The sequence below is a fragment of the Hydra vulgaris genome, chromosome 14 (assembly GCF_038396675.1).
Source record: "Hydra vulgaris chromosome 14, alternate assembly HydraT2T_AEP".
Lineage (NCBI taxonomy): Eukaryota > Metazoa > Cnidaria > Hydrozoa > Anthoathecata > Hydridae > Hydra > Hydra vulgaris.
Window position 1 is genome coordinate 11,850,697 of NC_088933.1, and position 26,804 is coordinate 11,877,500.

At 25.6% G+C, this 26,804-nt stretch overlaps 1 protein-coding gene across 1 annotated transcript in view; it reads right to left on the bottom strand.

Annotated features, from left to right (window-relative positions):
* The window catches only part of LOC101234962 (receptor-type tyrosine-protein phosphatase F), an 83,320-nt gene that overhangs the window by 10,299 nt on the left and 46,217 nt on the right, over positions 1 to 26,804 (bottom strand). The window contains exons 6-19 of the mRNA XM_065818192.1: positions 26,437 to 26,730; positions 24,766 to 25,077; positions 24,208 to 24,507; positions 20,969 to 21,092; positions 15,132 to 15,271; positions 14,002 to 14,117; positions 11,735 to 11,822; positions 11,571 to 11,647; positions 9,411 to 9,447; positions 7,685 to 7,782; positions 7,373 to 7,498; positions 6,944 to 7,104; positions 5,374 to 5,509; positions 594 to 743 (exon numbers count right to left, since the gene is read on the bottom strand). Of these exons, the coding sequence (XP_065674264.1) occupies positions 594 to 743; positions 5,374 to 5,509; positions 6,944 to 7,104; positions 7,373 to 7,498; positions 7,685 to 7,782; positions 9,411 to 9,447; positions 11,571 to 11,647; positions 11,735 to 11,822; positions 14,002 to 14,117; positions 15,132 to 15,271; positions 20,969 to 21,092; positions 24,208 to 24,507; positions 24,766 to 25,077; positions 26,437 to 26,730 (2,159 nt within the window). The remainder of the gene's footprint in view (positions 1 to 593; positions 744 to 5,373; positions 5,510 to 6,943; positions 7,105 to 7,372; positions 7,499 to 7,684; positions 7,783 to 9,410; positions 9,448 to 11,570; positions 11,648 to 11,734; positions 11,823 to 14,001; positions 14,118 to 15,131; positions 15,272 to 20,968; positions 21,093 to 24,207; positions 24,508 to 24,765; positions 25,078 to 26,436; positions 26,731 to 26,804) is intronic.

A 26,804-nucleotide genomic window follows, 5' to 3' on the forward strand; every position in this document is an offset into this window, starting at 1 on the left:
TATATATATATATATATATATATATATATATATATATATATATATATATATATGTATATATATATATATATATATATGTATATATATATACATATATATATATATATATACAAATATATACATATATACGTATGTATATATATATATATACGTATGTATATATATATGTATATACGTATGTATATATATATATACGTATGTATATATATATACATATGTATATATATATATTTATATATATGGATATATATATATATATTTATATATATGCATATATATTATATATAAATATATCATATATATACATATATATATATACGTATGTACATATATATATGCATATATATATACATATATATATGCATATAAATATAAATATGTGTGTGTGCGTGTGTGTGTGTGTGTATATATATATATACAGTGGTATCCCAAGCCATTCTATGTCTGACCTAATTCACTATAAAACGCCTTCCTTTTCAACATTTGTGTTTATGAACTACAGGATTGAGATATAAAATCAAAACAGAAAGACTAAAGTTAATTTAGTTGAAAGTCAAGTTTAAGGTAGAAAAGTAAAAAGAAAAAACTCTTACATCAAATTCCTCTTGCAAATATGTTTTTGCAGACCCTGGATTAAGATTATCTAAATGTTTAATTCTTGCTTGCAACTCATCTGCAGTTACTTCTGTATTTCCACAAGATACTGCTTCTAACAGCGTTTTATATATAAAGATGTACTGACCCTAAACATGGTGATATACATAGTATAGAATAGCTAAACAAATGAAGATAAAAAAATGATGTAAATATTAAATAAAAAAATGTTTAAACAATTAAGACAAATAACTGTAAATAACAACTTAAGATATAAAATTGCTTTTTTGATTGTTTGGATTTAAAAAAAGGAATAAAATGACTTTTTATGCATGCAATAGAAAAAACATTAATTTAGAAAGACCATTTTTTAAGAAATCAAGATCAAAAAATTTTGTTAATGTTTTTATTTTTTTATGCTAATTGTTTTTATGCTTCAATATTTATCAATATTGTCTTCAATATTTGTCTATTTCACAGCCTTCCATTTTCACAGTTCTATAAACTTATAAAAACAATAAACAAAACACAAAAATTTCCTGCTTTCTGCCATTTTTTAATTTTTTTTTAAATCATATGAGATCTTTGCAACCTTTATAGGACTTCTTAGAAAATGAAAAATGATTTTAAAATGACTAGTGATGTCTTATAAAAAAATGAAAAAATTTGTTTTTTGCTTTTCAATAGACATTTTGAATAAACATGGAAAAAACCAAATAAATGAATACAAAAAAATACATATGAAAACAAAAAAATAAACACTAATAAAAATATTGAACAAAAAAACAAAGATTTATTTAAAATAAAAATTTTTAAGTCTAATCATTCTATTTTGATAGAATCAAAAATATATATGTAATGTAATAATATATTAATAAATGATAACCCTATCAATGAGTCCTCTTCTTTACGTCTTCTTAGATTATCATTAATTACTGATCTCTCACGAAACCATTTAAACAATTGATTGGTAAATTACCATCTGCTAAGGTTGCTTCTCCTTATCATGCTAGCCGTTTGCTTACTCCTGATTCCTTTCTCTAACTCTACAAATCTCTTATTTACCCCTACATGGAATACTGTTGTCATATTTAGGCTGGTTCTTTTAATGATGATCTTTCTCTTCTAGGGTCCAAAAAGGTATTGTAAACGCTGGACCTGTGCTAACAGCCGAGTTTGAGCTTCTCTCCCATTGCCGTAAAGTTGCATCTCATTCTTTTTTCTACAAATATTATCATGGTTGCTACTCAAAGGAGCAATCATCTCGAATTCCATCAACTAAAACTCATTCTAACTTGATTTGCATTTGGCTCTTTTATTGTGTTTGTCCCTGCATGCTTTAAAAACTTTTGTCTAGTTTTTTTCTCTGCACACTAACCCTTTGGAACTCTCTTCCATCTTTATGTTTTTCTAACTTATACAACCTACTTTTCAAGTTTTCTTTGTTTTTTAACTCTATTCTTTTTTGTAGTAACTTCAGCTTGGCCAGGAAGGCGAGCCATTTCAAGTCTTTATATGACCATGCAAATAATCTTTTGTTTTGATAATTTAACCACGGTTTTTAATAATGCGCTAAAAAAATAGGTCTTTAATTATGTTGAAAATAACTTGTTGTAAAATATGTTAGTAAATCGCTTTTAAATAAAGTAGCTAATGATTTTAATTAAAGTATCATTGAAAGTTGTATAATTTTTTTATTTACATGATTTAATTATATAAGTTGTCTTTATAAGTAAAAATAAAAAAAGTAAAAATTAAAAAAAAAAAAAAATTATAAGCAACAACTTTAAACAGCAAAGGTCTCTTTAATAAACTTTATACAAAAATCATTAAAGTTTTTGTTGAGAAGAAAAAAAAAGACAAACTTTTTTGAAAGCCGTTTGAATTAAATAACTTTGATCTTTACTTATGTTTTTATATTATTGAAATGCATTTAAATAAAGTAACAAATCACTGCTAATGATTTTTTATAAAAACATTAATGAATAATATATATTTTTTAATATTTATATAATTTTTTTTTTATTATAAATGTTTTTAAATAAAAAAAAAGTTATATCAATTTTTTAAATAAACGATTTAATTATTTTTTCTTTAGTGCGAAGAATTTTTAATAATCTTTTTTAAAACTTTTAAATGTGCGTGTTTATTAAACAATGGTCAGTTATAAGTTACTTTATTTAAAAAGCATTTCACATAACATTATATTATAAAAACATTAGCAAAGATAAATGATACAAAGTTATTTATTCCAAACGTATTTTCGATAAACTTGTCGCTATAGTTTATTATTTATTTTAGTTAAGTTTTAATTTTATTTCTGCTATTTTAGTTTCAGTTAAGTTATTTTTATTTTTACTTTTTATTTTATGTTATTTTTTTACCAAGATTTATTTGCTTCTTTTACGATAAGTTTTTTTTTGAGTTTCTTTATAGTTAAGATAATTTTTTTAGTGAGTTTTTAAAACGTATACAAATTTTAAAAACATATTAACAGCCATGGTCAAGTTAAGTATAATCAAATCGTATTTGTGTGGTCATATTATGACGTGAAATCGCACGCCTTCCTGGTCAAGCCTGAGTAACTTCCAACTTAATAGTGGTTACTTGCAGTCTTGCTGGGAGTGTATCAGATTTAAAAAAAATAATAATGATTAGCCTGTACATTTTTGCCAAACTTTTTTAAATATTAACTAAATTCGAAGCAGTCTGTAAAAAAGATTTTTTAGAGCTATAAATCAATAAATTATAAAAAACACACAATATTACAAACAAATTATATATATATATATATATATATATATATATATATATATATATATATATATATATATATATATATATATATATATATATATATATATATATATATATATATACATTATATATATATATACATTATATATATATATATATAATGTGTGTATATATATATATATATATATATATATATATATATATATATATATATATAATATATATATATATATATATATATATATATATATATATATATATATATAATGTTAATATAATGTTTAGCAAATGAATATTGATTTAAACACATGAATATATAATGTTTAGCAAATGAATATTGATTTAAACACATGAAAGTTTATTTAAAATATACCTTTGCTACTAAAATTAATTAATTTAAGTCATTTTTATGCTTCAGAAAGTTAAGGTTTTTTTTCATTGTCGCATGATAAAAAAAGTATCATTATTAAATTTTATTTTAACCATGAATTTATTTGCATAATCGGAATTAATTTAGTGTGAAAATGGAGTTAACATGTTCAAATTGTTGTTGGTCAGATTTTATACTTTATAAAATATATTTCAAAAAAATAAAGAAAAAACTTTTGTAATTTTCATGTAACATAAGTTAACAAGTTTTGTTTTTTCTAAAATTTAGTTAAAAAACTTTTTAATAATATATGCGAAACAATATTAAATGTTTTTACATTTTAAGTTTTGAATAACAATGCTTAGTCAAAGCACATTTTTATTTTTAATTTGTGTAATGTAAGTAAAAACTACATGCATTTACTAAAGTTCTGGTGCTTTTTTGTTAACAAAATAAATTACGCCATTATGTAATTCTTATTTTGTTGATAAAATTATAACTGAAACTTTTTATATTAGGAGAATTTAGAAAAAAAAATTTTTTTCAAATGTTTAATTAAAATTATTTATATTATTGTTTATTTATTTGTTTATGTATTCTTATTTTGGTTGATATATATATAAATAAATAAAAATAAGAATTGTATAAATATTTTTATTTAGACATTAAAAATAAATAAAAAAGATTTATTTGCTATTCTCCTTATATAAAAAAAATCAGTAAAAAACTTTCTTTTCTTTTTCTTTTTTACGTAAAACAAATTGTTTGTAAATGTAATTAAGAGAGGTCATCCATACATCCATAAAGCATGCCACCCTATATTTGTCAATTTCTAACCCCTTCCCTCCTGTCACAAACGATCACATATATCCTTTCCCTCCTAAACTTTCATAGCATTTTTTACATCAAAAATTTTTTTAAAAATTTAAATGTAAATACTTTGCAGCATTTTAAAAATTCAACCTAATGAAAATATGGCAATACGCATAAACGTAAGGAGTAAAACTTCGACAAACCAAAGATTTTTTTATTTAAACGACTCATTTATTAATAAAGGTATTAATAAAGTTGTAATACTAAAATAATTTTTTAAGTTGCTTCTCAAAAAATTTGTTTTTGATTTGATAACTTTCATAAATGTTATGAAAAATCACTCAGGAAGAGTGCCACCAGTTTTTAAAATTTCCTTAGTTAATTATTTTACAAGAATGAGTATATATATATATATATATATATATATATATATATATATATATATATATATATATATATATATATATATATATATATATAGAGAGAGAGAGAGAGAGAGAGAGAGAGAGAGAGAGAGAGAGAGAGAGAGAGAGAGAGAGAGGAAAGAGCCCTCAGAATTAGGGTCGCCATTTGTCAATGCCAACTTAAAAGTGTAAACAATACATTTACAACATAAATTGCTATATTAATTACTATTTTTATTATTATTATTATTATTATTATTATTATTATTATTATTATTATTATTATTATTATTATTATTATTATTACTATTATAACTTATTATACATCAAATTAATTATTATAATAACAAGAGATTTAATAAAGAGTTAAAATCAAGCTTAAAATCAAATTCATGTTCTTCACAATGTTAACCTTTTAAAGCAAATTGTATTTACCTCTGTTTGAACCATTAAGCTTCTCTGTGTTCGAATATGTGATACACATCCAAAAATATCAACAGTTTTTTCAAGAGCAATTTGATCCAACATATTATCAATGGCTATGTAAGTTCCTGTTCTACCAACACCCGCTCTATGATTAAAATATTATTTATAATTATTTTTACGTATTATATTTTTAATATTTTTTCAATTATTAGCTTTTTTAACCCAGATTCAAGATATATTGAATTCAAGACTCTAGAGTGATGAATATTTTTCCATTAGAAAAAGTCCAGATATAAGAAATAAATTGTTTTTTTTTAATTTCTTCAGCATAAATTTGTTTTTTTTTTCAATACTTTAAACTGCCTAATTTTTTTATCTCTGCTATAACCTTGTCGTTCATGTTTCATAGTAATACTTATACTAAATTAATTTTATTATTTTTTTAGATTTTCTTACATAAAAAAATTTAAGAAAATTTAGGTTTTTATCTTAATCTCACGTCACAATCAATCTGGGTATCCTGAAAGAGAAGCTATCAATAAAAGAATTGTAAGGTATTTAAATATTGTTAATGGTAATAAAAATATGACTTTTAAACACTTTAAATACAAAAAAATACCTAAAAGAACAATTTATTTTATAATTAAAAAATTATCTTTCAAAAGCAAAGATCAAAAAAGTCAAAAAAGTCAGAGAACTGAAGTTAAAAAACCTAATTTTTTTCAAAGTACAGTAAGTCGATATTTAAAAAAAGAAGGAATTCAATATAGAAAAAAAGTAAAAGCACTGTTAAAAAGGTAAAAAACAACTTGCAAAAACTAGCAGAGCCTTAAAGATAGTTAACAACAAAATCTTTTGTTGGAAAAAAATAGACAAAAAAGATATAGATGATGAAAAATACGTTACCTTAAACAACACAGAAATAGCAGGTAATGATGGGTATTATACAGATTATAAAAGTTCAGCTCCTGAAGGTATTAAATACAAAAAAAAAATTGAAATACAAGGAATAAGTCTGGATATTATTCTGGAAAGGTATTAGTCTAGATCAGGATTTCCAAAGATGGTTTCTAAGAACCATTTATAGAAAAATCATTTCAATTGATGCTGAGCACTATATCAATAAATGTTTGAGAGTAAATGAATTCCATTTATTAGATCAATATATAATGAAAACAAATATAGATTTTGGCCAAACTTAGCTAGTGCTAAAGTTTATTTTTATTTAATAATTAATATTTACTATAATAACGCTAGCAAAGTAGCTTAAATTTAAAGTTTTGCAAAAACTTAATTTAATTTATATTATAATTTTTGTCATATATTTCATAATAAATAATAATTTAAATACCCTTAAATTTAATTATGTAAATTGCATTATATTAAAGCAATAAAGGATATTTGTTTATGAAGTTACTTTTATATGTACAAAGTTTAAAAGTTCAACTTCAAGAATACTGAGACTCAAAAACGCTCTGCAATTCCTAAAAGGTAGTTTCCAATACTGACATCTCATATGCAAATAAGGTTTAACTTTACATAAAAAAAACTTTTTTTAGAAGAGAAAAAAAATCCTTACGAACAATGTAAAACAATCGGTCCAGAATTTTGGTCAGACACAGACCTTACACGTTTAACAAACTGTAGAAGTGGAGTACCAAACTGTGGTACTCCATGATCAGGCCAACTCAAAAATTGGTAGTGCATGACTAAACGAGTCTTTTGACGATCAAATTTTATCTAAGAAAACAGATAATTTATATAATTTTTCATATACAAAGAATATATACATAAAAATAATGATAGGCAACATACACAAAATTGTAGCCAGGCAACATACACAAGGACAAAAACAATAAAATTCCTTTTTAAAATTTTGTATAAAATAAACTTAAAACTTTAAATAACAATTAATTTTGATTTATTTATAAAAAAAATTTTATAATTTGATTTTTATTCATTCATAAATGTTAACAAAAAATAGTATTAAAAACTTAAAAAAACTCACATGATAAACTTTGAATCTCCTGACTATGTAATCTGCTAATTCAGTTTCATCTACAATCTCGACATTAATGTCTCCATAGATTTCAAACTTATCATTGATGTTGGGCCAGTACTTTTGGCACTTTATCTAAGAATTTTAATTAAATATAATTTAAAAAGTTCTTTAATTTTTAAACATCTAATAAAAGTAGTTTATCTTAAAAATTTTATAAAAACAAAACATAAATTTTTTTCGCTTAAAACAAATAGTTATAATATCTTAAGTAAAACAAATAATAAATGATAAATAAAAAGCTTTAACAGAGAACCCTACTCTGCTCTTTTCAACAAAGTTTGTAATCATGACAATTGTTTCGGTGTTTTGCTCCCAAACCATTCTCCAAAAATCTTTAAATGCTGCTTGGACTGGACCTTTTAACAATATAACAGTTACAAAATAATTTTTGAAATTTGTTTATAAAATTATATATATTTAAAATAGAGCTGTACCATTTAATTGATAAAAATTTAACTTAACAATTTTAATTGATAATAAAAATACCTCCGCTGAAAATACATTGAATTTATAAACCAATTAAATATCTAATTTAATTTTACTCAAACCTCTGTTTTTAATTGATTGAGAAAATCTACCTATTATGTTAGTATTTAAATATTGTTAACATTTATTACTTTTATTAATTACTTTCATTGCAAGTTTTTGTTTAAAAAAGGCAAAAGTTTTCATTTAAAGAAGACAAAGGTCATTTAAAATATTATAGCTGACCATTTAAAATAAACTAGCTGACCGGACCCAAAAAAATATGTGTCTTTGTAAGTCTATTCCACACCAAGCTTTTCTATACTTCTTCCTTTTATATGTATATATGTATGTATGTGTATATATATACCTATATATATATATATATACATGTGTGTGTGTATATATACATATGGATATATATATATATATATATATATATATATATATATATATATATATATATATATATATATATATATTTGTATGTATGTATTACAGGGTTCATGGCAGTTTTGAAAATCCATTTTCCCTGAGTTTTCCCTGATAACTCCCTGATTTTCCTATATTTTTAAGTATTTTTTCCCTGAGTTCGTGCGGTGGAGAATATATATTTTTCCCTGTTTATGTTGAAGGATATATTACTTTTGCAACTGAATCCTTGTTACCATAACATATAGTTACTATAGTAATCACTTTATCTAAACATATAGCTACTATATATTATAAATGTTATAAAACCACTGTAGTGAGCAACTTTCAATATTAAAAAAGATTCAAAAACTTGATACTGTAAAGTAACTTCAATCTAAATATTAAAATAAAAAATATTCCCTGAGTTTTCCCTGATTTTAAAGATTTTCAAGAAAAATTCCCTGACTTTTCTAGGTATTCCCTGATTTTCTAAATTTTAAAAACTTTTCCCTCGTTTTCCAGGTTTTCCCTGAGTGCCGTGAACCCTGTATTATATCCTAGCTATTCAGACACATAAAATAATGGTCTTTGCCAAATTGACTATTTCTACACTTATCTATTCCACACCAATCATATCTATACTTATTCCTTTTTCAATATGTTTTAGTAGACGATAAAAAAACAATTCATTAAAAAAAATTGCTTTAAAAGCAAAAAAAAATTAACATGCGCATCATTCTCGCATACATAGAGCTTATAAAAGATTTACAAAATAGTTTGCTTTTTCACTTAAACATATATCTCTAATGGCTCAGTGGTTTAGTGTACATTCATCACAGTCGCTTCTGAAGGTTAAAAACCACTGACTGTCTTCAGCTCCGTGTCAAAATGCATGAATGGGCACTAACACTATTAAGTTAATTATAAAATGAGGGACAGTAAAAAATGAAATGAAAATAATTATATAAAGGGATGTAATTATAATAATCATAAATTAAAAATGTGTTTTATAGCATACTTTTTTACTTACAAAGTTCAGTAAACTATTATGCAGCAAACAACAAAAATCTAACAAAAAACTTTAAAACATAAAATATAAAACTACCTTGTGTTGCAATAAACTTTGATTTACGAGTATAACCCTACAAAATTATTTTTAAATTAGCATGTGTTTTACATATTAAAATAAAATTACATACTTTTTATAATTTATTTAAAAAAAAATTGAAATAACAATATAAAACAAAATATAAAACAATACATGGAACATGCCACCTATTATTTTTTCAGAAAAAAATCTAAGGTTACAAATATACAAACCAAATTAATAATTTTATAAACAAAATTTATGTGATTTTTAATCTAGAAACAGATGAAACAATAACATTGTCACACTATAAAAATTTTTATCAAAATGAATGTGAATGTGAAAGAATAAAAGGCTGGCATAGATGTTTTAATAAAATGTTAATCATTAATAGATAATATAACTGGTGTGATGTTAGACAACATGTATGCGTGCGCAGTGAGACAATATGTATGTGTGCGATGTTAGACAATATGTATGTGTGTGATGTGAGACAATATGACTGGTGTGATGTTAGATAATATGACTGGTATGATGTGAGACAATATGTATGTGATGTGAGACAATGTGTATGTGTCTGATGTGAGACAATGTGTATGTGTCTTATGTGAGACAATATCTATGTGTGCGATGTGAGACAATATGTGTGTGATGTGAGACAATATGTATGTGTGTGATGTGAGACAATATGTATATGTGTGATGTAAGACAATGTGTATGTGTGTGATATGAGACAATATGTATGTATGTGAGGTGAGACAATATGTGTGTTATATGAGACAATATGTATGTGTGTGATGTGAGACAATATGAAAGGTGTGATGTTAAACAATATGACTGGTGTGATCTGAGACAATATGTATGTGTGTGATGTGAGACAATATGTATATGTGTGATGTAAGACAATGTGTATGTGTGTGATGTGAGACAATATGTATGTATGTGAGGTGAGACAATATGTGTGTTATATGAGACAATATGTATGTGTGTGATGTGAGACAATATGAAAGGCGTGATGTTAAACAATATGACTGGTGTGATCTGAGACAATATGTATGTGTATGATGTGAGACTCATTCTTAAATCATAACTATCATTTTTTTGAGTAGTAAAAACAAAAATTAAAAAAAAAAAATTTATTAATCACTAAAAATATTTCACTGAGCTTCTAATTTTTTTAAATCACTCATTTAAAACATATTTTTTTATTACATTTAACATATTTTTTTATTACATTTAACATATTTTTTTATTGCAATTTTCGCTTTACTTATTAAATTGTATTTAATTTATATTTTGAGTTATATTTATTTTATACCTCCAATCTTTAAATTAAAATTAATATATTTATATCAGGTATATTTATATATATTTATATAAGGTACATTCATTTTATACCTTCAATCTTTGAAACAACTGTGAATTTATGTGAACTTTTAGTTTCAATTAATCTATTATCATTCATATAACTTTTTTAAATCAATTTATCATTCATTTTTATATGTTAACAATGCAATTTTAATGCATAACTATGTGTAACTATGCATTGGCTTTTAATAATAAAAATAAAATAAATAGAATTATTGTCATCTTTAGATTTTAGAAAACTAGTTCAAGGTTCATTATAATAAACATATAGAAATTGTATACAATCAAAAGTCGCCATTATAATAACAGATCTAAAGCATCTGCATTTTCTTGTGTTCTCGCAGAAATTCAATTTGAAATGGTAAGAAACGATAACTATGCATTTATACTACTTTTACAAAATTTCATTAAAACTTTGTTATGTATCAGTTTTATGAAATAAACTTTATTACCATTTGTGCTGTTTTGTATTGTATCATTTTGAGATGCAGATGTCTAACAGATCTTACTGCAATTGATGGACTTTCATTTGTTGTTGAAAGTAAAAGACTAACTGAATTTGTTTTAGCAAAAGGATATAAAATTCCTGTTAGCTAACAATTAGGAACATTTTTTATGCCAAAGTCATTTTATTTCAAACAACAACGCAACATTAAAATTATTTTCATAATAATTATTTTATTATTATAATTATTACATTATTATACTTTAATATATTTTATAATATTTAAAGTTTTGCAACCTCATTTATTTATTAACCTCATTTACTTAAATAAAAGTAAAGTAACAAAATTTAAAACAGTTTTGTACATCAATATAATTAGCGTTGACATAGTCAGAACCTTCCAAATTTTCAACTGTATTAAGAACCACCCGAGAATGATCATCTAAAAATATGTAAAAAAAAATTTATGCATACATTGTTCCAGTTATGCTAATACTGTTACTAATAGTAAAAAATAACAAAATCTTACATGCGAGAATATTTGCATATCTATTTTTACATTTATTTTCAGGACGCATGCTAATTTCAAATGTAAAATCTCCTTCTGGTTTAATAGACTAAATAAAAAAACAAAAAATGTTGGCTTTAAAGAAACATTTAAATATAATACACAAACTTTTAATAAATATAGACAATATCACAGGAGTGACTTTAGGTGCCCATGTATGATAATAACTTTTATTTATGCTAAGACTAAAAAATTCTGTACAACCTTTCAAGAGTTAATTTATATTTTTCTTTCTGATTCATGAAAGTTGAATGCAGGCTTTGTGATAAATAAAAAATGTTTAAGGCATAACCGTTAAGTGATTTGTAACAGCATTGATATCTTTTAATTTGCTTATAGTAAGTATAAACATTATTTTTTTTTTTAACTACCAAAATTTACTAGATTATTGAAAAACTATTTTAATTATAAATTTACACAAAAGTAGAAATTTAATATATTAAATTGTCATAAAATGTTTTTTTGCATGCTTTTAAACCCTTGTTAACCATTTGTAAAAAATTAGAATATCTTTTTTTCAAATAAACTAAAGAAAAGTTCTAATAAAAAGTAACGCAAAAAGATTACTTAGTCTGAGTACCACATTTATTAAAAAGAGTATTATGCACTTTTAACAAAACCTGTAGAGAAATTTCTGTGCACTAATTGGATACTGCACAATTTGTTAATTACTTAAACCTGACTTTAAAAGGAAACTTTTTTTCTTATATAATTCTTGTAAATATAAATTTAGATATTGCAAAAGCTACATTTCCATTATATATATATATATATATATATATATATATATATATATATATATATATATATATATATATATATATATATATATATATATATATATATATATATATATATATATATATATTATATAGACTAGCTTATTTCAAGCTACCTACTTGTAACAAATGCTGTGTAAATTAAAATATTAATAGAATAAGTTAAGAGCGTTACCATTTAGCTAATTGATTTTTATATGCTTTTATTTGTAAACTCTTTGCTTTTTTAAATTAAAAGAAAGAAATATTTTTGTTTTAGCTACAAAAAACTAAAAAAAAAAATTTTTTTAATTTTTTTTATTTCAATTCACCTCCTCGAGGTCATGAAGGCCAAGTCGAGGTCATGAAGACCAAGTCGAGGTCATGAAGACCACTACAGTCAAGGAGGCTACTTTTAGTTGCGTTTACAACCTTCTATCAACTCTATAACTCCAAAATATGAACTTTGACAAACAAGGCCGCTGCGCGGAGAAACAAGTTGAGCGTGGCACTATCAGGGTCATGATGGGGATCGAACTCAGAACTTCTTGCTTATGAGGCAAGCGCTCTACCACTACACCACTACCGCATAATTGAAAACTAATAACAACTTATAACTACATACAAAGTTACTGTTGTTATAGTTTCCATACCTGAACAAAATGTAATATAAAGCTAACTATGAATAAACAAATACTTTTTAAATATTTAACCAAATATTTTTAAACAAATACGTTTTTATGCTTTGTTTATTAGCATTGTATGAAAATAATTAACAAAAAAATAAAAAATAGAAAAAGTTAAAATAAAAAAAGATTTAAAAGGTTACATTAATAAAAATTAAACTTTATTTTACTTTTGTAACGACAGTTACAAATACAATTATAATTTTTTAAAGTATAATTATTTAACTCCACTTAAAAGATATCTTTAGACTTAAACTTGCTTTTGTTAGTTTAGGCAAACAAAAAGGTTTTCAGCATAACATAGAGAAGCAAAATCTATATAAAATAGATTTATACTGAATTGCTGATCGTAAAAATAAAATATGCAATTTGCAATGCAATTTTTTTAAGGCTTGTAAATAAAAATGTGGTAAACAACATTCTTTTTACTAGCTAATTTTCTCTATATTAGTCCCTAACTGAACACTTCCAAGCATATAATTTAAAAAAATATATATAAAAATATCAAACAAAGTATCTTTTACTTGTTTTAAATGTTTGAAAAAACAAACATTTAAAACAAGTTAAATTTTAAAAAATTAAATTTTAAATTTACAGAAAAAACTTAAAAAACTATAATAAAATTTTTTTTCAATGTTTTCCTTTTCATAATTCTTTTTCTATAATTTTTTAAATAGTTTTATTCTTATCTCTTGTGGAACCACCAATATTTCATTCAACATTTTCATACTGAGTATAAATAAGATACAAACCCAAAATTCATCAGTATAAATAAGATACTAACCCGGAATTCATCAATAAAACCTTTATCTCTATTTGCGTGTTGCTTTGAGACATAATCTTTGAGTACAGAGACTGATATTGGTTTTAATGGTGCAAATGATCGCTGGAGACTTTGAGCTAAAAATTACATTTACCTAAAATTTAGTTCAACACCATCTTTTTCTTATAACTTTACAATATATTGTAACAATAAAATAAATTTTTGTTTAGCTAAATTTTTTAGTAATTCTAGATAAATGTGGACGGGCTTAAAAATGGGTTTTAAAAATGCAATCAGTTTTGCTGTACCATCTAAGGATAAACTAGAAAATAATAAAAACAAGTGACAAGCTAACACCAGTTTTAATGTTGGACCAACACAAATTTCAGAAGTGTATTTGAGGTGTTGTAAGCTTCAAAAACATTGCTTGTCTATATTTGCATCTAGAACTCTCACAAGTAGCTTCATCAAAACTTAATATGGAGAGTTAGTAGCAAAATCTTCCTTTAAAAATAAATTAGCTACTCATACTAAATATTATTGCAATGGGCAATCTTGTCTGATCCTGTGCTGAATACCATTTTTGCAGTCCCAAAGACATGTTTTTTTTTTGCATAAGTGTGTAACAGGAATAGAAAAGTGTAGACTGTGATTATGAAGAAGTGTCATCTTCAGATATCTTGAGGAGCTATTTATAAATGGCCTCCACATCTCTAAACAACTTGCATTTCATCATAGAGTGCAACAACAGCAATGCAAACAGTGCAACAACAGCTATTTGGTAAAACATTCATATTCATTGTATAAAACTTGCATATGCTGCATACCTCCACTCCTTCACCTCAACTCAAGTTATTAACTTCTTGTTGATCCTTAGATATATATTTATATAAATACCTACTATTCCAAAGTAAAACTAAATAAAACAAATGATCTAGAAATATCAATTATTTCATTGCAAAAATCAATATACTAAAAATAAATAACATTGCAAAATAACAAAATACACAAATAACATAACAAAATATACCATTGCAAAAATCAATTATATTAAAAATAATAAAAGAAACATGGAAATAACCAGCGAAAAAAATTTTGTTATGTGATGTTATCAAATACAAAAATTTGTTATAATTTATAATAATTCATACCATATTCACTTGGTATAAAACTATTGATAGAGCTTGAATGCTGCATTGACTCTAAATCATTAACTGGTAAGGAATCAATATTAGAGAGTTTCATTATTGATTGAGAAGTTTCTGAACATTTTCTTTTCAATCGCCTCTTTCTAAAATTATATGAGAAAATTAAATTATGTTTACATATATATGTGTATACATATATGCATATGTGTGTGCGTGCGTGCGTGCGTGCGTGCGTGCGTGTGTGTGTGTGTGTGTGTGTGGTATGTGTGTGTGTGTGTATATATATATATATATATATATATATATATATATATATATATATATATATATATATATATATATATATATATATATATATATATATATACACACACACTATAGCCTATATATATGTATATATATATATATATATACATATATATATATTAGGATGGTCCATATTTATAAGGAAAAAATTTTTTTTCGAATTGTTTTGAAATTACTTGCCAGAATGTACCTTTATATAAGACATGAAAATATACCAAATTTCAGCTCAATCGGTTAATATTAACACGTGTCGTATCAACGCTGAAGTTGTGAGATTTAATGTAAGGCAGTTACCTATAAGAACGACAATGTACGCTCGACTGTAAACATAAAATTACGCATTATTTTTTAAATTTTAGTATAAAAACATACTAATTAAAATGAAAACGTAAAATAAAGATATAGTTTATCCTAATACTATATTTTTTATTTATTGAAATGATACATCCACTTCAGACTGGGAACTCTCTCCGGTACTCCTGAACAACCTGAATAAAATTAAAATAATATTGAATGTGTTATCTAAACTTAGCCTATAGAATGTGTTCAAGAAAAAAATAACAAAAAATTAAATTTGTTTGTACATACCTGTATCAAAAATTGTTTTTGATGCTCATTTTTCGTCATTTTTTCATTGTAATCCTCAATCAACTTCACTCCTCTTTCTGCAATATCATTTGTAAATTTTAAGGTTGAAACGATATTTTTCCTGTGCGATAACCCTCTCTGTTTTCCCAATTCAGCGGATCGTCCTGAAGAAATTCAACACAAATACCGAATCGTTTAAATAACTGAAGTGAATTGGCGGACAATAATTCAGTTGGTAGATCTTTTTGAACAAAATTTTGGACATCTCAGATTTGCAATAATAGCTTTTTCTCAATGACTTCTGTCTCTTCATTTTCTTCTTCTTTTTCATTCACAGTCTCTATGTTTTTACTTGCACATTCCATAATTTTTTGAGCCATTCTAATTTTTTCAACTCTCTCAATTCTATTGTCAAATATTGCCATGGCAGCACACTCTTCACTTAGATACCATAAATGGTTTAAAAATTTTGTTATTGCAATGGTTGCAATGTTTTCATTAATATTTTTAAGTTTAACCAATTTTCTCAAAAAATATATATCATTTAGGGGAGCTCCTGTAGTATTCGTTGCTGAAAACCAGGCCTCTACATAACAGTATACAACGAAAACGCAAATTTCTGCATTCAGTTTTGAATTATCCTTTCTCATTTTCATTTGATCGTAAAATAAAAAAAATTTTAAACAATAAATCGCTTTAGACATCCATCTCGCTAAATGATATGCACCGGGGGCCCTAAAACTCACATTTGTTTTATCTCCCAAAAAAATGAGCGTCAATTGCAAAAACTCTTTGTAGTCATCACGTTGTTGCTCTTCTGCAAGTTTCTGTTTCACAAAATAAATAATTTCGGGCGCTACATCTTTCAGTGCATTATAAACGGCTTCATCGCTGGTATAATCTAAAAATTTCATTTTATCAATATTCTTCCAGTTTTCTTTCAGTGCTTTGAATTGAGCAATTTCAGGGCCAGATGCTACAATTGCTTTTGTCCTCGTGAATACACCAGCCAAAACGACCTCAAATATATGGTGTTGGCATGGAAGCCACAAAATATCTCGCCCTAACCTTTGTTGAAGCAGAACTGCAGCTCCTTTTATACGTCCAGTGTTTGATGCTGTAGTATCAAAACAAAAGGCTTGAATTTTTTCGGTTAAATTCCATTCATCAGTGATATGGAACACAGCAGAGCAAACTTCCGATCTTCCTGATGATGCAATTCCAGGTACTCCTAATAATTGTTCAAAATCTAAACCAACCACGATCACAGGAAGCCAATTAATTTTCTCATTTTTTGTGATATCAGGCAATAATTTGGAATCCTAATGCACTTCAATAAAATTAGCATCATTTCCTACCGATTTTATTGATGAATATTTTATTTTCCGCAAAATCTCTCTATTTCTTTTGATAGACGATCTATTGAGAACAAACTCGGTGATATCTATATTAAGAGCTTCTAGGACAGCAGAAATAATATGCATTGCATCCCTGTCACTCACTTTACATTTGTCCAAGGCAGCGGTTAGGCGAGGTGTCATTAACGTCTTTCGTCCTCTCTTGTTTGAAGATGGACCCTGTTCAGATTCCGATTTTAAATATGTCATCTTCACTGTTGTCTTGATTTATCACTTTTTTCTGTGAATCTTCATTTTCTTTATCTTCCATTTCAAAATATGCAATCGAACAACTAGAATTTTCCAACAAATCTTCTTTTCTTTTCAACTCTGCAGCTGTGCGTTCTTCTTTCCGCTTTTCCTTACGTAATAATTTGATATCTACTCCCAACATACAACCTACTCTACCTTTCTCCCTTTGCTTAATTAAAAATTCTCTTTCTTCGGCGATTTTAATCTCATTTAACGCATTCAAGGTGGCAATATCGAAAAGGTTGTCTAAATCTTCTTTAAAATCATTTTCTTTTTCTCTCTGCCGTTCAGTATCTCTATTTTTAGATTTTTCTAAATTTCTGACATTATTGTACAAAGATTTTAATTTCGAAATACAGTTTGAACGGTTTTGAACTGGGATTCTTGCTTTTTTCCAAAAAACGACCACTTCATCAATAACTACAGCACTGCTGTCATTAAGATTTAAATTTACCACTCTCATGTTATAAAAAAGTACACTCAAAACATCTCGTTTACATGGTAATTTACTACCGCAGATTTGATTTTTCATCACTCCAGCTAGATAAATATTTTTCCGAAAAGTGGACATTTTAGCACTTTTATCAATTACTTATATAGCACGTCTTTTCTTATGCACTCATGTACGAAACTAAAACGAATGTAGCATTGAACAAATAGTATGTAAAAACAAAATTGACTTGTAGAGACTTGTAGTTGCGCTTGTAGCGAATTCAGAATGCACTTGTTAGACAGTTAGATGCATGAAACTTTAAGGCTAATGCGGCACGTGCTAATATTATCGGATTGAGCTGAAATTTTGTATTTTTAATGTTTTGGTGTAACTGAACAGAATTACAAATAATTTTAAAAAAATATGAACTTTCGAAAATAAGGACCACCCTAATATATATATACATATATATATATACATATATATATATATATATATATATATATATATATATATATATATATATATATATATATTCATTTCAGAAATACTCTGGAAAAATATCAATGCTCTAGGAAATTATCTTGAGGTTCCTCAAGACCTTTAAAACTTTAATGGGTCCCTAATATATTGTAAAAAAAATTTTTTCAAAAGTTTGTCATGTTGGGTCTCAAAAGAAGCAAAATTTCAAAAATAATAATTATTTTATAAAAAAATTATTATTTAAGATTTTTTTGAAATTATAATTAAAAAAAATAAACTTTTTTCATTTTTAGTTTAAAAAGTCATTTTTTCTGCAATAAACTATAAAATAACAACCCAAGTCGTTTTGAAAACTTAAATGTTTTCAAAACGACTACAAAATCTGGCCAGTTTTGAGCAACTAAATATTACTTCCGTGGTCAGTAACCGAGAGCGATCGCTCCCGCTTCCCAACCAAGCCTGCAAAGCTGTTGATTATTGGTATAATGGAACTGCAAGTTAGCGCAAAAAAAATTGTAGAAGTGTACTCAAAGGATTTAGAAAATAGTTTTATTTTTGAAATAGAACAATTTGTAACTTTATTAATGTTGCAGCCTCTGGGGTTTTTTCTCATAAAAAAGATAAATCTGAAACTAAAAACACATTGATTCCTCTACATGTTTTAAATTGGATTGTTGAAACCGATATTATTGATGTATTTCCGAATGTTTATATAGAATATCATTTGTTTTTAACTATCCCACAACAAATTGCGAGGCTGAGAGACCATTCTCTGCTCTTAAAAAAGTAAACAAAATGCACCAATCAACAATACTCCATAGTCATTTAAGTAATATAGCAAGATTAACAATTGAATCAAAATTGTTAGAAACTATGGATTTCAGCGATGTGATAGCTGAGTTTGGGGAAAAGAAAAGCAGAAAGAAATCACTTAACTTAATTCAATAAAATAAATATATTTCTTAACTAAAATAAATATCAGCAATAGCTTTTTCAAGAAAGTCTTTATTTTACTCATTTTCGTTGTTGCCCATGAAAAGGGTCTCCTACTTAAAAATAGTCGCAGGCCCCAAAAACCCTTAATCCACCACTGCTCTGAATTGATATTTTAAAATCATTCTATTTTTCGAAAAAGCAAACTTTTTACAAATTCTGCTTACCCCTAAAGTTTTGACTAGGAGGCCTTCTATTAGACAGTAGCTAGATGAAGTTAACATCTGCATAAGATGAGAATTTTTATCAAAACACTATCTCTAGCCTTTACTCAACCAAGAGACCCAAGGAAGGGGAATTTTAGCTGGATGCAGTTAACATCCTCCCAATATGAGTATTTTTATCGAGACAGCATCTCTTGCCTTTACTCAACCACATGGCTCAAGGTAGATTTGGAGTCAGAGTCTATTTCTTTCAGACTTAGCCTAAAAAAGCAAACCCTACAAGCCAGCAGGACAAGGAGTAGGTAGTACTGAGTTACATGATATTAGTAGCAAGATGATGATCCTGAACCTGATTTGGGAAATCAATGTTCTATCATACTTACATTTAAACATAAAATACTTTGAATAAACATGAATCTTTAAAAACAAGAAACTGCTTTATTTTCGATTAATTTTATACCCTTCTTACAGAACTTCTTTATTGAAAATTTTATTGAAATTTTTAATTTGCAAACTGTGAACCTTTATGAAAAGTATAACGACAAATTTACCAATTTTCCAAAACCTACAAACTCTTGATAACTATTTTCCATGAATACAAAGTAACTGTTTGAAACAATCGAGATAAATGTTATACTTTCTTTCATTAAAATAACTCCATTACTTTCTTTCTTTGCTAAAATAACTCCATACTTATTTTCACTAAAATAACTCCATTAAAATTATGCTAGCTTCTTTTACTAACCAACGAACTATGTATAAGATTTCCAACTAAATAATTACTAAATTAAAAAACTTAAACAAAAGTAAATAAATATAAATTGCACAACAATCTGTATTTAACTAAATGCATTTAATTTGTGTTATATAATAAACCAGAATTACATAATGGATGATATTTGTTTAAACCAAACCATTGTGGTAATCTGATTCACTCCACAACACAGCCACAACAGCCTTTTTATTTAGAATTGATGCTTAGTTGTTTTAATTTTATTATTTTGAAAAAAATAATAATTTTATTAAAGCCATCAAATAAAACCAAAATAAATCTTGTAGAAACATTTTTTACAAAAACTTTTAATATAGATGTTCTATTTATCAAATGATATGTGTCACAAAAATAAATTACTAACTATAACAACTAATTATAGCAAATAAATTAATTAGTGAATTTAAAGTTGAATTTGAAACTAATAGAATTTTAAGTTAAAAAAGTCAAACCTGATTGAGAATATGTAAATTACAGCAGCCAACATAATTAATGCTACCACAGAAAAAACACCTCCATAAATCTGTCCAGTATTTGAACTTGTGGCTGTCTGAGCAAAAACTTCTACAGAAGTACCTATATTCACCAAAACAATAATATGAGTTATTTCTCTTCATTATTTATCCATATTTAAGTCCCCTAAAAAAATATTCCTTGCAATATTTTTGAAATAATTTTGAAATATAAATAATATTTTTAAAAAAATCCTTTTTTTTTAAAAAAAAACAAAAATTCTAAAAATAGAAATAGACATCATAATAAAATCTATAAGATTTTTTTGAGCAAACAAATCACATTAAAACGTGTGTTTATGTCAATTTTAAAAATATTTCAAAAATAATGTTAGTTAGATGTTTAAAGATATGACGCGTTTTTTTGGTTCTTGTTTTTTTGGAAAAAAAAACACCCGGGTCTGTCTTTAAATTATTTATGCTACTTTTCATTACTTATGCAAATTTAATTTTAATGACAATATCTTTCATATTTCATTATTTATACCAAATTTAATTTTAATTATCTTAGTTCATATTTTAACTTCTGTATAAAAACAGCTCAATTAACTTTACATTTTAATGGGTTCCTTATATATTAAAAAAACTTCTTAGATAATTTTATCTTCCTCAATTTTATCTTTATTGGTTTTAGTGTTTATATTAAAAAATGTTTATTTACATTAAATTTAATTAGATTTAACAATTTATATAAATATATATATATATATATATATATATATATATATATATATATATATATATTTATTTATTTATTCTGATTCACTCACAACAAGACTGCAATAAACCACTATTAAGTTGAGAGTTACTAGGAAGAAAAAAAAAGAGTTATAGAGCTAGGAAACGGTTGTCAGAAGACTTAAAGAGTAGAAGGTTGTACGAATCAAGAAAACATGAGGATGAAAGAGTGTTTCAAAGGGTTAAAATGCGGGTTAAAGAACTAAACAAATAAAAGTTTTTAGAGCATGCAGGGACAGATATACAGTAAATGAATAAGACTTAGCTGAATGACAAGTCAAGTGAGTATGAGATTTTGTTGATAGAACTAGAGATGATAAGTCCTTTGAGCAGCAACCATGATAAAGTTTGTAGAAAAGAGAAAGAGATACAACTTTACGACTATGGGAAAGAGGTTCAAGCTTAGCAGATAGAGTGGTTACAACTATGTTTACAATGCATTTTTGAATCTTGTCTAGAAGAAAAAGAGCATCAATAGAAAAACAGCCTAAATATAAGAACAGTAATCCATACAGGGACAAATGAGGTACAGGTAGAGAATGGAATCAGGGGTAAGAAAATGATGATAATGATAAAGGGATGCTAGTTTAGCAATCGATTATATACTTTGTTTCAATGAAAGGTCAGTCTAAATGGTAATCCAAGAAGATGTAAAAAAGAGTACTCAGTGAGAGGGTTGCTATTTAATAATATTGAAATGTCGACAGTATTGTGGTAGTTGTTTGCAGTAAATAACTGAGTTTTTTTGGAGTTAAAATTTATAAGCCAAAATTTGTGAGCCCCAATCTGTCACAGAAGTGAGACCAGATTCAAGATTGGCTGCCTGTTCTAAGCGATCAAAAAGAAAAGACTTTTTGTCAAGACAGGAGTAAAAAGCTAAAATCATCAGCAAAAAGAGCTACTTTAAATGTAAGATTGTCTGGAAGATCATTAATGTAGATAAGAAACAAAACAGGACTAAAAATAGAACCTTGAGGTACCCCAGAAGTTACTGGAAATAAATAAGACTGTTGGCCTTCGAGGATGACTTTAATAATAATAAAGCAGTAATAGAATCTTCAATCATTTTGCAATAGAATCTAAAAATAGATTAACACAAAAGATAACCACACCATATTAAAAACACTGAGTTCTGATTTTTTATCTAAAGGGGTTTTAAAGCACCATAATATCTATATATACATACATATATATATATATATATATATATATATATATATATATATATATATATATATATATATATATATATATATATATATATATATATATATATATATATATATATATATATATATATATATATATAAAGAGAAAAGATATCTTTAAATTATTGAGAAATTTCTTTTTGTCTTTCTTGTTGGTAATCAATTATGATTAAGCTCTCCATACAGGGGACAGAGAAAAAACCTTATTCGCCCATTTATTTAAACTTCTGAACTAAATTAGCAAAATGGAAAAAGTTAAATATTCCTTTTGCCATAAGATTATGTCTAAAAACTGAACTTAAAAAACAAAGCATGTTAAAAAATTCTGCAAGTGTTCTGATATAGTACTATATGAAAATGTCCAGATAAAAAAATCCAGGTAAAAAATAAATTATAAATAAATAAATCAAGAATCATCAGATGAAGGTGGTCTGGGAAACTCTGTAAATAATAACAATTCAAAATTTTTAAATTTTCCTCGAAATTAAGTTCAGTATAGGATTTTTTTTATAAGGGCCTAGCAACATTTTTATTTTTGACAAATATAACAAACAAACAATGTAAGACTTAATTTATTCAAATTGGTGTTTATATATCTAATTGTGCTTTTAATGGTCATATACTAAAAATATTATAGAATAAAGGAAAACTATTCCAAAATTTATGCCAAATAAAAACTGAAAAATTGTTAAAAAAGCAAAACAACACCAAAAAAAGTGCCAAAAAAAACTAAAAAACACGTTTTTTTGACCCAAACAAAAGTCAAACAAAAAAAAACACGCTTTTTTGCAACTCTATATATGTTTGTAAATATCTTTTGTACTGCTTTAAATATTTAATAGTATATATTTAATGATAACTTTTTCTTTTGTGTGTGTGTTTTTTTGTTTTTTTTGCAAAACACTTAGAAATGTTAATAATAAATGAAACTTTATATTACACAATTAACAATTTTTAAACTTTTTTAAATTTCAACTTTGATATTTAATTGCCAGATAATATGTTTGTGTTAAAAAAAATTTATCTTCTTATTTTTATAACGTTTTTTCTTTCTTAATTTGAGATTAGAGTGAACTTTTATACAAAATAGTAGACTAGAGCTGAGGCAAATGTTTTTAATGGTTAGAACTAAATACTTATCTGACTCTAAAGGCATAAAAACTTCTCTAGCTCTAGGAATAAATATTAAGAATAATATATTTAAATAAAAATACTTTTAAAAATAAAAAATACCTGGCAAGGTTTTAAATCTAATTGCATTGGAAGGAGTTGAATAAAATTTACTAGAAAAAGCTTTCACAGAAACTGTATACTCAGCATTATCTTTTAAATTTAAAATTGTGTGATAGAACGTTTCATTATTTTGATTGTAAAGGTTGACAGCAACTGTGTCTGAATAAATCCCGCTTTCATTTTCATAATCAACAGCAAACTTGCGTAAAACCCCATTAATTCTATTAGGACGAAGCCACATTAACAATGATTCATCATGAGTTGTTTTCAGCATTGCTAGCTTCATTGGAATATCAGGAACTATATAACAAACATAAAAAATAATAAATATAACAAACATAAAAAAGTCATTATTTAGGTATTATTGCATTTAATAACTTTTTTATCATATTGTTTTATCTTCATAAATGTTTGTTATAAATGTTTATAAAGGATTATTTAGGAGTTTAGGTAATTGTGTGTACATATTCGTTTTCAATATAAAGGACAAAAAATCAAATATTATTGCATTAAAAATATCACAATAAAATTAACTTTAAAAATTTAACAGAAATAAACCTCCTTCTTGCAAAGTGAAATTAACTGGAACAGAGAAATTTCCCCAAATATTATTTCCAACAGCTTCACGCACAGATATTGAATAGTCTGAATATGGCAGCATCTTTGATAATAGTAAAGCCCGATTTTCTGTTTCACCAGGGTTGACCGGAAGAGACTCTTCATATGTTTTATGCATTTCTTTGGAGTAATAGCTCCACTTAAGCTCATACATAGTCGATTCTTCAGTCATCGGAAAAGGTGGAAACCAAATTATTTTCACATTCTGAGAGTCCAGAACTTCAACTTTAACACCAAGAGGTTCACTAGGAGCTACAAAAATTTAAAACATATAAAAAGAGTAAAAAAAACTAAAATCAAAAAAGTTTCTATTTCCACTTTGAGAATCAAGGTTAATGTTTCAGAAGTTTTAAGGTTGAGATTGGGTTACAATAAAAAAAATTAAGAAAATTTAAAATAAAAAAAATTAGTTGACTATAGTGGCTTCCTTTGCATAATTACTTCAAATACCACATAATTACTTCACATACCACATAATTACTTCATATACCACATTATTAGTTTATATACCACATATTTACTTCATATACCACATTATTAGTTTATATAGCACATAATTACTTCACATGCCACATAATTACTTCACATATCATATAACTACTCCACTTACCACATAATTACTTCACATACCACATAATTACTTCATATACCACATAATTACTTCATATACCACACAATTACTTCACATACCACATAATTACTTCATATACCACATAATTACTTCATATACCACATAATTACTTCATATACCACACAATTACTTTGCATACCACATAATTACTTCATATACCACATAATTACTTCATATACCACACAATTACTTTACATACCACATAATTACTTTATATACCACATTATTAGTTTATATAGCACATAATTACTTCACATGCCACATAATTACTTCACATATCATATAATTACTCCACTTACCGCATAATTACTTCACATACCACATAATTACTTCATATACCACATAATTACTTCATTACCACACAATTACTTTACATACCACATAATTACTTTATATACCACATAATTACTTTACATACCACATAATTACTTCACATACACATTGCTCCACATACTACATAACTAACTCATATAACACATAATTACTTCACATACCACATAATTACTTCATATACCACATTAGTTTATATACCACATAATTACTTCATATACCACATTATTTGTATATATACCACATAATTACTTCACATATCACATTACTCCACATACCACATAACTAACTTATATACCATATAATTATTTCACTGCCACATAGTTACTTCACATACCTTATAATAACCTAACATATCCTATAATTACTTCACATACTCCATAACTACTTCAAATACCCCATAATTACTTCACATATAGCATAATTACTTTACATACTACAAATTACTTTATATACCAAATAAGAGTTTGTGGAACCCATGAAATAATTTGTTTTTGCTATAAGAGCAAAATTTAAAATGAAATAAAAACACTCAAATATGCTTAAAGAACTACTTCGTGCATCACTGCACAAAATTAACATTTACACATCAATAAAATTAAATTGTTAACCAAAAAATGGAAATAATATGAAAATGAAAAACAAATTACCAAGGGGTTCAGTAGATTTTACAATCACTTTAGACCACTCTCCACTTCCAGCAGTATTTGATGCTTGCACAAAAATTAAATAAGGAGTGTTGGGTTTCAAATGTTCAAAATCTGCTTTTAATTTTAACTCCTGAGGAAACAACTTGGCTTCATCAAAACTTACAGAGTTTTGCTCAAAAAACTTCACTGAGTAGTTTGTAATGACACCATTTGGATGCTTTGGTGGGTTCCATTGAACCATTATATGGGTTGAAGAGAGTGCAATGGCTTTAATGTTTGCAGGAGAACTAGGAGCTGAAAATATATTTATTAATTAAAAATTATTTAAAAATGCAATTATAAATATTTTTTTAGTGTATGCTAATTTA